Consider the following 15,104-nt stretch of genomic DNA (forward strand, 5'->3'; position numbering starts at 1 on the left):
CGTCAAATCAAACCCATCCACTGAGTTTGAATGAATGGAGTCAAGTCCAGAACTCTGCCTTGGGCGCAAGCATGATTGCAGGCTTTGTTATAGACTCCTCTCTCAATTTCAAGAACGAGTAATTATGGGATTGTGAAGGAGTAAGACTGCATTAATGAGATAAGAGTGATGGAGATGCCCACTAACACTGAGGTGTGAGACAGACTGGCTTTGGTGAAGGCAATGATCAAAGAGCAGATCACTCCAATAATCATTAAAGCAAGTGCTACACACCTGCCAATCAGGTGTTTAGCACTTGGTGGATGTTGATACAGTCCAGTGTATGACTTGACCCCTTACACACATAATGAAAGAGCTGCAGTCGGGAACATGCCTAACATTTAAGTGGTAGCAGATTTTGGTGGAAACAGTTTTCAACAGTTGTTTAACTTCTTATTTTTTGAAAATACACACTCATAGAAGGCTCATTCACTCACTCATTCACTCACTCACCCACTCACTCACTCACTCACTCACTCATTCACTCGCTCACTCACTCATTCACTCACACTTTTATTCAGTCACTCCCAAATCATGACACATTTACTGAAACACTGATTTTCTCATACACTCACTCACTCATGGTGGGTGCAATTATGACTGTTGCTCTGTCTAAGAATGTATTGTGTAATAACAAGAGCATCACTACGGCATCCAGATCAACTACTCTTTTGGTATCTATAGGTAGACCTTGGCTGTAAAACCATAAATGTGATGAAATCAGAACAAGGTCCAGAGTAACATAGTAAAACTAATGAGATCAAAGGTTCATCTCTGTCTTCAGTTACAGTAAAGACAGGGGAGGAGATGAACAGGTCAGTAATATTCTCTTACATTTCACTCTCCAACTAATACTTACACAAAGTCTTTTCTCTGATGAAAAAAAATATACAGTTGGTCCAACTACGATTTCTGATTTAATAGTGATGAATTTCAGATTAATCTAGGATTAGTTTTTTTATTAATCATATCTCGGAAATGTATTGTAGAGCCAAATAGAATTTCTGACAGCGGTGCTTCGTGTCAGAAAGTGATTCCTGTTTCAAAACTCTGTAGGAGTTATTTGGCCAAAGTGGTTAATCACATTATTAGAACAAAGATAGTCCAATTTTATCAGTTCACACTTACCGCAAACATGTCTCACAGCCATGAGTAATTCACATGTTTTTTGTGCCTTTTTAAAAATTATTATTACTATTATTTTTTATTTTTCTCTTGGTGTAGATTTGCATGTCTTCTTCAAAATGAGTCACGGTGGTCAGAGTGAACGCATGGGCACTGGCCCTGAACTGGGGTAAATTACAACTTTTCTTGTTGTACCTTTAATTGACATGTGATATATTCCTTATTATTACATATACATGTGTTGTTGTTGTTGTTGTTGTTGTTAGTAGTAGTAGTAACAGCGGTAGTAACAGCGGTAGTAGCAGCAGTGACATTAATTATATTAATGGAGGACATCAAGACATCAGACATCAGATTAGCATAGGTCACATACAAAACTTTCATGGCCATATTGACTAATTGCTATGTAGTCATTAGTTATGATGTTAAGCAGTAGTTAAAACTACTCAACAACTGGGATACAGACTGGAACCATTTAACATAGGGGAGTCAGAGGACATACAGATACAAGAACTGACTTTTAAAATGAATTTGAAGGGTCGCAGTGTCTTAAAATCACAGTCAGAACCAGTCCACTGAAACAAACTTACACAAAGAGGTCACCCAGGATCAGTCCAAGAGCAGTGGAAATCTGCATCAGAGTGGGCTTGCAAAGACTGGTCAACTCAATCTTCCAAATCCTAGATGCACTGACTGATAGCCACTAAAAACCAGAAAGAGAGATGCAGTGGAAGTATGTCATCCAAAGAAAAAGGTCAGACTCCACTTTTCACTGTGTAGCATTCAGAGTATTGAAAAGAGAAGGGATTCAGGACTGAGCACCAGTGACTGACAAATGAGACCTCCTCCTTCACTCCCCTCACGAATGACTGCAGTTACTGTGTACTTCATTAGAGTCCATTTAAGATTAGTTAAATCTGTAAAATATAAAATAATCCAGAAACCTGCCACACACACACACACACACACACACACACACACACACACACATACACATGCACAATTGTGATCCCTTTGTTTTAACTATTTGAGCAAGTTTGCTAAAATGACATGTACCTAAATTGACCTCAGACAGCTCATTTAAAAATGAGTATAATAATGTAATTAAAAAAAAAATTAGATTTTGTAATTTCTATTTAACCTTTTGATCCCTTATGTTTCGAATCATACTGACTTGACAACAGTGTGGATTACGTGTAACTCGAGTGGAGGTAAAGCCGCTCGGTTTTTGTTTACATGGTTTTGATCATTGCAAAGTTGGAAAGCTGAACATTTCTAACTGTTTGTCGCAAAACAATGACAGAGAATCTCCGGAAGAAATACCTGTGAAACAGAAAATTCACTTTTGGTAAGTTTCACTTTCATTCATCATTACATGGGAAGACCTGAAAAGATTCTTAATGCTCAAAACCCCCAGAAATGTTACTGTTATAATCTTAGAAATATGTTATGGGAATCAGTTTTCTGATTGTTATGAATGTTATTCATTCACTGGGGCTTAACCATTCTATAACATTTAACAATGAGGTCAACATTCTCTTGAGCTATACGTTACTATATGAACTTCCAGTTTGGAACATAATTTATGATCAAAATGATACAAATCCAGAAATCCAAAAGTTAAAGATTTATACAATTTAGATTTCTAAGAGAGAGAGAGAGAGAGAGAGAGAGAGAGAGAGAGAGAGATTTTGTGAGGTTTCCCTGGTAAGGTGATTTAAACTTTATATTTCACAAACAGGGAACAGCACAACAGATCATGGTCATCAGAGTCCCCAGCATCATCGTTCACTTCTGTGAGAAGTGATGACTCAATGTACACACCAACTAGGTCCAGTCAAAGGCCATATAAAGAAATCCAAAGGTAATATCAAATTTTCAGTTTCTATGGGCACTTTAAACAAATAGAGGGAAGACGACCTGAAGATATTGAGAGCTGTTGATTGAGAAAGAAGGTGATTAACATTTTTGTGAACCATTTGTGATTGTATCTGTCTCCATTTTACAAAGAAGTTCATTGTATTATTACAGTGTTTTCTGATTGCTCAGGTACTGTCTTTGAAACTATAGGCTATTTTTGCAAAGTTCTTCACACTACCCACAAAACCTTACACCAAACCAGCAAAACATTCTACATCTCTTGCAAAAGCAAGCAATTCTTCCAAAACTCTTCAAACCCTTGTTTTTGCATCAGTACAAACCACACAAACCATTATTTGAACAGGCACATGAAGCACCAGCTACGTACTGATAGTATAAATGAAAAACACACGTGGCTTTAGCTTTTTCTGTGTGCAGGTCATAGCAGTTAACAATACAGTTTTGTCATACATGTAGTAAACACACATACATACAGGTATCCAAATGTGTAAAGGTTGGATGTATATTCTGAACATAACACACAATAAGGGGAAAAAGTCTTTCTTTTTTTTTCCTCAAAATATTCCAACACTCCTCAAACAACAAAAAGTGCAGTAGACGAAAACATAAATGTTTGTGCTAGGAAAAAAAAAAGAAAAAAAAAAAGAACAGAAACAATTAGGACAAGTCTCACCTTCTTTGTGGGCCTGGCCATAAGATTTCATTCACATCGCATGCGATGTTGTCTTGAGCCAGGAGTTGTCCTCTTCTAGTTGCCACCCCTATTACTCTCTATCCAGTATTGGCCTCCATTGTCATCCAAACCAAATGTCTACCTGTGGCCTATTTATAGTGCTCAAACTCTGAGCTGTAAGTGAACCCATTGTCTAAACGTGTTTTTCACACATGTGTCAGTGTGGAAAGGCAATTCGCAAAATTGTGTAGCAATGTGGGGACCAATGCTTATAGTTTTGCAAAAAGTGTGTTATTAAACTACAAACCAAGTGTTAAAGGTTTCAGAGATAGTCTGTTAGCCTTTCAGCATTCAGAAAAAAAACAAAAAACAAAAAACCTTCAATATAAATCGATGAAAACAATTTTTAATCACATTGATGAAATTACGGGGGGTTTTTTGGGATTGCTTAGACAATTGTTGCAGAATTTGGCTCATTGTGTCAAAGCTCGACACACAAGCCAAATAAAACACAACACTTGGAGATAAACATCTCACTTCCATGTCAAAATGAAACTGTACTCAAAATGGAACAGTTCTCTTTCAAAATGGCATTTTTGTAACAATATGATACACACATGCACCATCTGAATTACTCTTTCAAAGCAACAACAACACTCTGATGAACACAAAAATAAAAAGGCTTTCGGGAAAAATATATATATACAGCTTTTTTGCCATTGCAAGTTTTTACAACAACAAATAAACCACAAAGTAAAGTAGAATTATAGAACAGTGATCAATACAGTATGTTGCGTATAAACTCATAGAAACAAAAATAGCTACACTAAAACTACGGTGCAATGGTAAACAAAAAAATGGTATTGCAAGGGATGGGGTGGATGGTTTACGGATCCCACCTTTCTGTTAGGGTCTGGCAGCATCACCAGATCATAAGCAATGGTATCCCTGACTTGGCTAATGAGGAAAATGAGGAAAATATTGCCTTGCGTGCTGTATCCAACCCTGGACTGATCCCACCTCAGTGTCTCCACATGCTTCTTCCATTGCTTGCAGAAGAAGCAGGCAGGCATGTGGTTGGCAATTGTACACTTTCCAATGTCAAGCCAAAAAGAATTCCTCAATCAGATTGAGAAATTGGGAGTAAGAGGGCAAGTACACAGCTGTGAAGTTATTGTGCTAGGTGAACCAGTCCCAGACTAGAGCAGCCCAGTGAAAACTAACATTGTCCCAGCTGACAACAAACCTCAACTGCTCTGGTCCATCTTGTGCAACTACATTACGTAGGACATCCAGAAATGTGATTATATGTGCAGAATTGTAGGGATCTAGGGTGGTGATGGAGAACAAGAGGGGGGGTGGGGGGAGTAAGGGTGACCTTAATTCAATGTTTTACACACAGGGAGCAGCAGAACACATCAAAGTCTCTGGAATCATCATTCACTTCTGTGAGAAGTGATGACTCAATGTACGCTCCGACGAGGTCCAGTCAATGGCCGTATAAGGAAATCCAAAGATAATGTTTTCAGATTTACAGTTTCCACAGGTAGAGAGGGAGGAGAATGTGAAGACACTGTCAGCTGCTGATTGTGAGGCAAAGTGATTAACACTATTCATTTCCTTAAGCCATGTGTGACCACATTTGCCTCAAGTTAACAAAACAAGTTTATCGTAATAAAGAATTAAGTAAAATGTATTTTTAGAGCTGTGAATTATGACTGTAATTTATCTGAACATGTTTTTTTTTGTTTTGTTTTTTTTTGGTCACCTTGATGTCTTTTTGTTGCTGGTATTTAGTCTAGTTGTCTTACTGTAATACTAACACTGACAAGAGAAAAGTGGAAAAGTGGGCTTTATGCACTAAAGGACTTAGGTAAAGCATAGCTGACAACAGTCTTCAGGAATGTCAGTGCCATTACCATATACCAAAATGTCAACATACAGGACCAGGACATCAAGTATGGGATCAAATGCCAATAAAACTGGAAAAAAAGTATATTGACATGATGAATGAAATTCTATATTTTACACACAGAGAGCAAGAGAAGAGACTCGATTCACTAGAGTCCCCTGAATCACAACCTCTGACTTTGAGGAGTGATGACTCCATGATGGCACCGATTGGATTTCGCCAAATATCACAATGGTATGTATTCTACAGAAAAGCACGGATGAAAAAAAAAACGAAAAGTCACTTTCGGTCACAGAAGAGTTCATTTCTCTTGTTATTTAGACTTAAAAACAGAAATAGACATTATTCAAACAACTACGACATCTCCCATAAAACTAAGTGTGTGTGTGTGTTTGTGTATTCATGTGATGCTATCATAATAAAGGTGACTTAAATTATATATTTTACACACAGGGAGCAGGAGAAGGGACTCAATTCACTAGAATCCCATGAACCACAACCTCTGACTTTGAGGAGTGATGACTCCATGATGGCACCGATTGGATTTGGCCAAATATCACATACTGAGGTGCAATGGTATGTACTTCACAGAAAAAGACAGATGAGGAAACAAAGAGAGAGACACTTTCAGTCATAGACAAGTTCTGGTTTTGTCGTTGTTGTTGTTTTTTGGGCTCACACATATTTTAAACACTACAACATGCAAAGCACTGTGTGTGTCTGTGTTTGTGCTGGTGTGTGCATGTATGTGTGTGTATGCATGTGCGTTTGTGCCTCTGTAACGTTATCCACATAAATGTAACTAAAATTGTTCATTCTCCGAACAGCAATCATCTGAAGAGTTCAATAGAGAGATTTATCGACTTCAACAAAAAGCCTCATACAAAAGACCAAAGGTACAGGCTCTAAATAAAACAGATGTTCTGCTGTTCCACTATATATATCTTTGCCAACACAGGAACGCAATCAAAAAAGAAAAAAAAAAAATACTGCATTGTGTCTGGAGTCAATGGATGGCTAAACTTATCTGAAGAGTAATGAAGCTGGAGGTTTAGATTTTACATGAAGGATTGAAATGTTATAACTTATATAATGAATCCCACAGTGCCATGCTGTGATAAGCTGAAATTTTTGACAGTGGGAAGCACTTGCTGTAAACGTAAATTTTACTAAATTTAATCTACTTTCATAAAGCAAAGTGAGAAGTTCAGGACTCCAGAGGCAGACACTGGTGGAGGTGACTGGAGACCTGGAGCAGAGACTCTGTCAGCAGCACCACAGAGTTCTGGAGGTGTTCTGTAAGACTGACCAGACAGACATCTGTAAAGTTTGTGCAGTGGAGGAACACAAAGGCCACACTAAAGTCTACAGAGAGGTGAGTGGTAACTCTAGATATTCATTGCATCCTCACTGGAGGAGTAATCTACAGTAAAGTGCCCTCTCTCTTTGTCTGTTGCAGATCTCTCGTGTACCAGACACCCCAAGCCTTCTGAGGACTGCCCTTGCCAAAATGAAAATAGCTGACTTTGAAATCTTCAAAAAAGAACTTAATAGGAATTATCCCGATTGCTTAGGGAGTCGACCAGAGGATCTTGATGTGTGTGGTGTTGCTGATAAAATGTTGGAGAGTTTTGATGAACAGGCGGCTCAGAGGATCGTAATGCACGTCCTTAATGCTGGTAAGTAAATGAAACAACGGAATTGTTTTAATGAGGGATGTTTCAGATTAACACATAGCTGACACACTCTGACTGTAATGCATTTTTTTTAACTTAACACATATAGTTTGGGTATCAATGAAAAACACATGTACATCTATCAGAGTATTTGTTTCTATCTGCCTAGATTTTCCTGTAAGAAAAGTCACAGAAGAAAATAAAGCAAAACTGAGACAAAAATTTCAACATATCTCTGAAGGAATTTCACGAAAAGGAACAGAAATTCTTTTAAACGAGATCTATACGGAGCTTTACATCACAGAGGGAGGAAGTGGTGAGGTCAGTGATGAACATGAGGTCAGACAAATTGAGATGACCTCCAAGAGACAAACTTCTCAAGAGACTCCAATCAAATGTAATGACATATTCAAAACGCATCTTGAACATGGAGGAAAAATCAGAACAGTGTTGACAAAGGGAACAGCTGGAATTGGAAAGACTGTCTCTGTGCTGAAGTTCATTCTCGACTGGGCTGAAGGAAAAGCCAATCAAGATATCACAGTCATAGTCCCTCTGCCTTTCAGGGATCTTAATCTGAAGAAAGAGAACTACAGTCTCATCCAGATACTTCATCACTATGCCCCTGAGCTGAAGGGCTCGAAATGTATTGAAGATGGAGTAAAATTGCTCTTTATCTTTGATGGTTTGGATGAGTGTCGACTTCCTTTAGATTTCCAGAACAATGAGGTTTGCTGTGATGTGACAAAATCAATCTCAGTGGATGTGCTGCTAACAAACCTCATCAAGGGGAATCTGCTTCCCTCTGCTCTCCTCTGGATAACCTCCCGACCAGCAGCAGCCAATCAGATCCCTCCTGAGTGTATCCACCAGGTCACAGAGATCCGTGGGTTCAGTGACCGTCAGAAGGAGGAGTACTTCAGGAAGAGAATCAGTGATCAGAACCTGGCCAACAGAGTCATAACACACATCAAGTCATCAAGGAGCCTCTATATCATGTGCCTAATTCCAGTCTTCTGTTGGATTTCAGCCACTGTGTTTGAGAATATGATGGGTGATGCAGGCAACACTGAAATTCCCAAAACTCTGACTGAGATATATACACACTTCCTATTCATTCAGATCAGTTTGAAGAATAAGAAGTACCATGAAGCCACACTCAGAAAACCAAAGAACTTGTCTAAATCAGACAAAGAGATGATTCTAAAACTGGGAGAACTGGCTTTCCAACAGCTAGAGAAGGGCAATCTGATATTTTATGAGGAGGACCTGAGCAAATGTGGCATTGATGTGAATGAAGCATCAGAGTACTTTTCAGTGTGTCCAGAGATCTTCAGAGAGGAGTTGGGATTGTACAGGGAGAAGGTTTTCTGTTTTGGACATCTGAGCATTCAGGAGCATCTTGCTGCAGTATATGCACATGTTACATGCGTAAATGAGAGCAAAGATGTTTTCAATTCAATGACAACTACACATTATGGATCATCATTGCTAAATTTGCACAAGAGTGTAGTGGACAAAGCTCTGCAGAGCAAGAATGGACACTTGGACCTTTTCCTCCGCTTCCTTCTTGGCCTTTCACTGGAACCCATTCAAACCCTTCTACAAGACCTCATAAGAAAATACAGTTCTGAAATGAGAACATACAACACTGCAGAGTCAATTCAATACATAATGACAAAGATCAGAGAGGAATCATCACCAGAAAGGATCACCAATCTGTTTCACTGTCTCCATGAGCTGAATTATAACTCTCTAGTAAGGGAAATCCAGACTGCCTTCAGATCAGGAACTCTCTCAGATAAGGATATAAAACCAGATCAGTGTTCAGCTCTGGCTTATATGTTACTGATGACAGAGGAGGTGCTGGATGAGTTTGATCTGAAGATGTACAAAACATCAGCAGCAGGTCAGCAGAGGCTGCTACCAGTACTGAGGACATGCAAGAGAGCCAGGTCAGTAATGTTAAATTATTATCTAATCACTATCTTCTTTTTTTAATGAAGGTTATTTTTAAATCATCTCATATTCTCTCTTAATCCAAACATTGGTTGTCACTCTACAGCGATATTTGGATTTTGACATATACATGTCTGTGTTACTTTATTGACCTCTCTCCCATATGTTAAATTATGTTTTTAGAGCTACAAGCACAAATCACATCTCAGAGCCCAGAATGAGCCGAAAATAACACTGAATTGCAAGGGACTCAAATGGATTTATCTAAAATTCACTGTTTGACCTAAGACTTTAATCAACGCAAACTCATATTTATTTATGTTTCAAAATTTTATGGTTAGCACACGAGAAATAGTACATAGTGAGTATGTCCTGTGCAGTTTGCTTTTGTTAGCTGCTAGGGCCATAAGTGTCAACTTCTGAAGATTCTTGAGATAATGATGGGAAAGCCATCACCAAAACAATGAAATAGATGTATCTCTTGAACCCTCGTAAATTTTGTTAATTAACACTTACATGAAATTCTGAGGACATATGCAGCTATGGTTCATTAAATGACACACTTCCAGTGTCAACAGATCATTTGTTAATTCCTAAAATTGCTCTTATGGACACAATGCAGCACTGATTAGTTCTTGTTCTTTAAAGGATTTCAACAAACGTATTTTAATTTAAAAGGATAGTTGAATATTCTATAATCAACTGAAATCAATTAATCAACTTTTTCTGGCTCACCCCTTATCTCTTGAAATTGATTGTTATCACCCCTTATTCCTTGAAACTGAATCAACCAGAATCAACTCCAGTTTAAAGAATATATTATGTTTAGTATGCATGCAACGGAACATGTAATGTAAATGTGTTATAAACTGAACAAATCTTTTGATTCAAACAGACTGGCTGGCTGTTATCTCTCATCTGAATCCTGTGTAACTATCGTCTCAGCTCTCCAGTCAGTGAACTCACCCCTGAGAGAACTGGATCTCAGTTACAATAACCTGACACATTCAGGCGTGAATCTGCTCTGCACTGGACTGATAAGTCCAAACTGTAAACTACAGAAACTTGGGTGAGTAATACACATGCTTACGCCTGTGTGGTATGAGTGTAGGTCTGCTGAATTTGCAGAGTGGTGTAATGTATAAATGATTGCATTTCTGCAGAAGCATTACTATCCTCCATTTTATTCATACTTTTGTACAATGTTGGTCATAGTCTTTGAAGGCTTATCTGACCTCTGATGACTTTTTCATCATTTCCGAACTTTGGTCCACGAATGCTGATTTTATGGGTCCCTCTCCGAGATGATTGTGGAAGCATGACTGTAATTCCTGTTGCACTCCCTACTGGAATATCGTTCAGCATCTTATCTGCCCTGTCGAGATTTTCATCATAAGCTGCAGAAACTCTGGCCCCACAGCTGAGCGAGGAGCTTAGGGATATTTGGCTGACATGGGGCAAACACCCATATATGTCTTAAATCTCTTTGCCTCCTCTGGAAATATCCCCCATAGCTCATTTTTCCTCAGACTGACTCTTCACCCAGTCAGTTCTGGAAGGAAGAGAAGCTAAACATTGATACGCAGTCACACAAGGGACTTGAATACCTTCCACCATCACCTCCTCTACAGGGCATGCACCCAGTATTGCTGGCCTCTGTTGTCTTCTTCAATAAGAAGGCCTCCCTTGCTGTTTTGAGACAACATGAGAAGTTTGTTTGTTATAAACGAAATGAATCTTTGAATTGTTCCCTATAGACTTGCCATCTGCAACCTCTCACCTGAATCCTGTGGATCTGTGGCCACAGCTCTCCAGTCTGTGAACTCACCCCTGAGAGAGTTAAATCTCAGCTGCAACACCTTGACAGATTCAGGTGTGAAACTGCTCTGTGCTGGACTGATGAGTCCCCACTGTAACCTACAGAAACTGGAGTGAGTAACAGTTGAAACACCGTGTAGTGTGTGTGTGTGTGTGTGTGTGTGTGTGTGTGTGTGTGTGTGTAATAATAGAATCAAACATTATGACCATAGAATTATTCATTACAGGATGGTTGGCTGCAATCTTTCATGGAAATCCTGTGAATCTCTGGCCTCAGTTCTCCGATCTGTGAACTCACCGCTGAAAAAATTGGATCTCAGCTACAATAACCTGACAGATTCAGGAGTGAAACTGCTCTGTACTGGACTGACGAGTCCAAACTGTAAACTAGAGATACTGGGGTGAGTAATGGGATACATGTTTGTAATCACTAAGAGAAACCTTGCTTGTTTAGACTGCCTCACACAATACAGGTAGAAGTAAAACTACTGTCATTTGAGTATTTGAAACACACTTTATTTGCTTACACAATGGCGTAGAGAGACAAACACACGTACACACGTGCTTCCACCATTTCTCTAATATCTGTCTCCATTCTGAACACACACTTCTAAAAAAAAGTACTTACATGATATGCACTCCATTATACCACATAAATTGCTCACATATTTGGATATAACATGCTCTCAGAGGCTCCACAGAGGCTTCCAGGTCGAGTCAGTTTGCCTGGTACTTTAATCTTACTGAAGTACTAGAAAAAATGCTGAAAACTTTTGTTTTGTTTTTTTTTGGAGGGCAGATTTGATTGAATATTGCCAGGCAGTGGTAAACCTCCTCTTTAGGTGCATTTTTGATTTCTCCTCTTGAGTCCTATTTCCACGTGACCCCTGTAGAAAGGTCTGCTTTAACTCCAAGTAATGGGCTCAGAGCATGCAGGAGTGTGAGTGGATCTTTCAAGGACCACGAAAATTTAGGACTTTGTGCCACCACTTGGATGCCCTTTAGTATTTATAGAGCAGCACACGTTAAGTGTTTGGTGACAATCAAGGAACTCACAAATGCTGACAAGTTGCTAGAATGTTTAATGTCCGCTGTGCCACTATATATATATATATATATATATATATACACACACACAAATGGTTATGTCTCCTTTGTATTCCTCTGTGACCTTGTAGTAATGCCATGCTGACAAACATAACATGTTTAGCTCTAAAGACAGCTCTAACTATAATAAAAGGCTAAGTTTAAGTGTAACTTTTATTTGCATTATTGTGCAATAAATAAATAAATAAAGTTTAATTCTAAAATATGTTACTACTACAACTATTACTACTAGTAGTACTACTAAGACTACTACTACTACTGCTATTACTACCACTAATAGTAATAACATTGATAATAATAATAATAATAATAATAATAATAATAATGTCCAGGAGGAAAAAGAGAAAACTCTATTAGAGATTTTTATATCAAGTTCAGATTATCAGAGGAATTGTTACCTGATCCTCCTGGTGTATGAGATCTCTTGTTTCCCCTGGTATGTGTGTTTACTTGTTTCCTCATTCCACAGGCTGAGTTCCTGTGGTCTCACCGATGGCTGTTGTTCAGATCTGGCCTCAGTTCTACAACCTCCCCACTCTAACCTTAGAGAGCTGGAGCTGAGGGACAATGACCTGCAGGATTCAGGAGTGAAGCTGCTCTCCGCTGGACTGAAGAATCCACACTGTTACGTACACACACTGGGGTAAGGCCAGTGAAATACACAATATTAAGTAATGATACATGATACTTCAGATGCCTGGAGTTTGAAGAATAATACACGTAACATCACATGTGACACTCTGTGTACTATCATTTCTCAAGCATATCATTCATTCCCCCAACTCTCCTCCAACTAACCATTTATCATCTTTACTTATCAGGCTCAACCATCAGAATACCTCTCAGAAGCTCCAATCCAGACACTGAAACCTTGTCTAACTGTCTCTGCAGGCTGTCAGGCTGTCTAATCACAGAGGAAGGCTGTGCCTCTCTGGCCTCAGCGCTGAGATCAAACCCCTCAAACCTGAGAGAGCTGGATCTGAGCTACAATCACCCAGGGGGCTCAGGGGTGAAGCTGCTCCATGGTGTACTGGAGGATCCACTCTGTAAACTGGAGAAACTGGAGTAAGTGCGTTAAGCTCTCCCATTGTTACAGTACTGTTTAGACTCTACTCCTCCTATTCAATCTGTCTGTTCTTATTTGCCTGCAGGCTGGACCACAGTGGAGAATGCAGGACGAATCCTGGGCTTAGGAAATGTAAGTCTTGTTATGATCACTAACAGAATTCATGTATAGCTTTCACATCCAAGAAAGACCATAAGAGGAGAGCAGAGGGGGTTATGGAACTGTTTTTTTCAGTAGAATAGTTATATGAGAGTGATGTAGAAGTATTTATCATTTAAACGATATGTTGGTATAATAATACAACAACGACAACAACAACAACAACAACAACAACAACAATAATAATAATAATAATAATAATAATAATAATAATAGTAATAGAATAAACTCCATTAAGAAAAGCTGAATGTGAATGATATCTGACCTTCAATATGGTTAATGTTTTTTGATCCCAGCATTGAATGTGATATTATAATGACATCAAAAAATATTATAATGTCAACTTCCGTTTTGTCTACAGATGCCTTTCAGCTCACACTGGACCAGAACACAGCACATAAACTCCTCTCTCTGTCCAAAGACAACAGGACAGTGATGCACACTTCAGTAGAGTCTCCATATCCTGATCATCCTGACAGATTTAAGGTCCACCCTCACATTCTCTGCAGAGAGGCCCTGACTGAGCGCTGTTACTGGGAGGTGGAGTGGAGCGGAATACGAGTTCTTCTGGGGGTCACATATAAGAGCATCGACAAGGAGAATGTTTGTATGGGAATGGACAGCAAGTCCTTTATGCTGAAATGCCAGAGTGATGGATTTGCTTTCTGGCACAATGGTATGGAAATAGTCACACCTTATTTCTACTGTACCAGAATAGGAGTGTATTTAGATTGGGCTGCTGGCACTCTGTCCTTCTACAGCATCTTCAATGGCACACTGACCCTCCTGTACACATTCCACACCGCATTCACTGAGCCCGTCTATGCAGGGTTTGGGGTTTACCCTCACGCATCTGTTACTCTGTGTCAGCTGGGACCGACCCCCTGAATTTGTTAAGGTCTCAAAGGCAAAGACAGCACTCTCAGTCTTATTGTGATCTCTGCTTATGAGGTATTAGGAATCCGACTGATGCACTGATTGTAAGTCACATTGGCTAAAAGCATCTGCCAAATACCAAATTGTAAATTGTAAATTGTAAATTGTACTAGGTCATGGTTATGAATTGCACACAAATGACCTACCATTTACATCACTGATTAGAATAATTATTTGTGAATTTGCTTTGGTAAATGTAAAATGTATTATCATGTGAGGAACTGCGAGAGTGGCATAAGGCTGAGGAGTGTTTTAAACTCACAGACCAGTTTTGGATTGTCCAAACAGCATTTTCTATCTGACAGAGCACTGAAGGAAGACGCAGCTCTCCTTTTATGATGGCAGTTAGAGAACTTGTGTTGTTTGACACCTTTATTGGCATTAACTACACCTACTAGAGCTGAAATGATACTTTGTAAAAATATGTGGAATAATCTCTGATGGTACTTTTATTTTTATTTACTTTTATTTAACCTACATGTATATTTGTATATTGAACGGGGAAATTTGTGAATAAACACCTTTATAATGTGCCCTTTTTGACATAATCTCTCTCTCTCTCTCGCTCTCTCTCTCTCTCTCTCCTGCTCGCTCTCTGTGTTTGTGAGGGTGTGTGTTTCATTTTCAGTATTATCAGACTTGCTCAGGGATGATACTCTGATAGTTGTATGGATAAAGTCTAAATATGTCATGAGGCTGATGTTGAGTAACATTTGCATTTACTCACAATGCAGTAAACTAAAGACACATCAG

General features: G+C 38.9%; 1 protein-coding gene across 1 annotated transcript in view; it reads left to right on the top strand.

Annotated features, from left to right (window-relative positions):
• The first annotated feature begins 1,283 nt into the window (after positions 1 to 1,283).
• Positions 1,284 to 15,104, top strand: part of LOC115806344 (uncharacterized) — a 25,023-nt gene continuing 11,202 nt past the window's right edge. The window contains exons 1-10 of the mRNA XM_030767019.1: positions 1,284 to 1,333; positions 6,825 to 7,005; positions 7,090 to 7,309; positions 7,476 to 9,261; positions 11,023 to 11,196; positions 11,311 to 11,484; positions 12,660 to 12,833; positions 13,082 to 13,255; positions 13,342 to 13,388; positions 13,777 to 14,284. Coding sequence (XP_030622879.1) covers positions 1,284 to 1,333; positions 6,825 to 7,005; positions 7,090 to 7,309; positions 7,476 to 9,261; positions 11,023 to 11,196; positions 11,311 to 11,484; positions 12,660 to 12,833; positions 13,082 to 13,255; positions 13,342 to 13,388; positions 13,777 to 14,284 — 3,488 coding nt within the window. The remainder of the gene's footprint in view (positions 1,334 to 6,824; positions 7,006 to 7,089; positions 7,310 to 7,475; positions 9,262 to 11,022; positions 11,197 to 11,310; positions 11,485 to 12,659; positions 12,834 to 13,081; positions 13,256 to 13,341; positions 13,389 to 13,776; positions 14,285 to 15,104) is intronic.

Source organism: Chanos chanos, chromosome 3, assembly GCF_902362185.1.
Source record: "Chanos chanos chromosome 3, fChaCha1.1, whole genome shotgun sequence".
NCBI classification, from domain to species: Eukaryota; Metazoa; Chordata; class Actinopteri; order Gonorynchiformes; family Chanidae; genus Chanos; species Chanos chanos.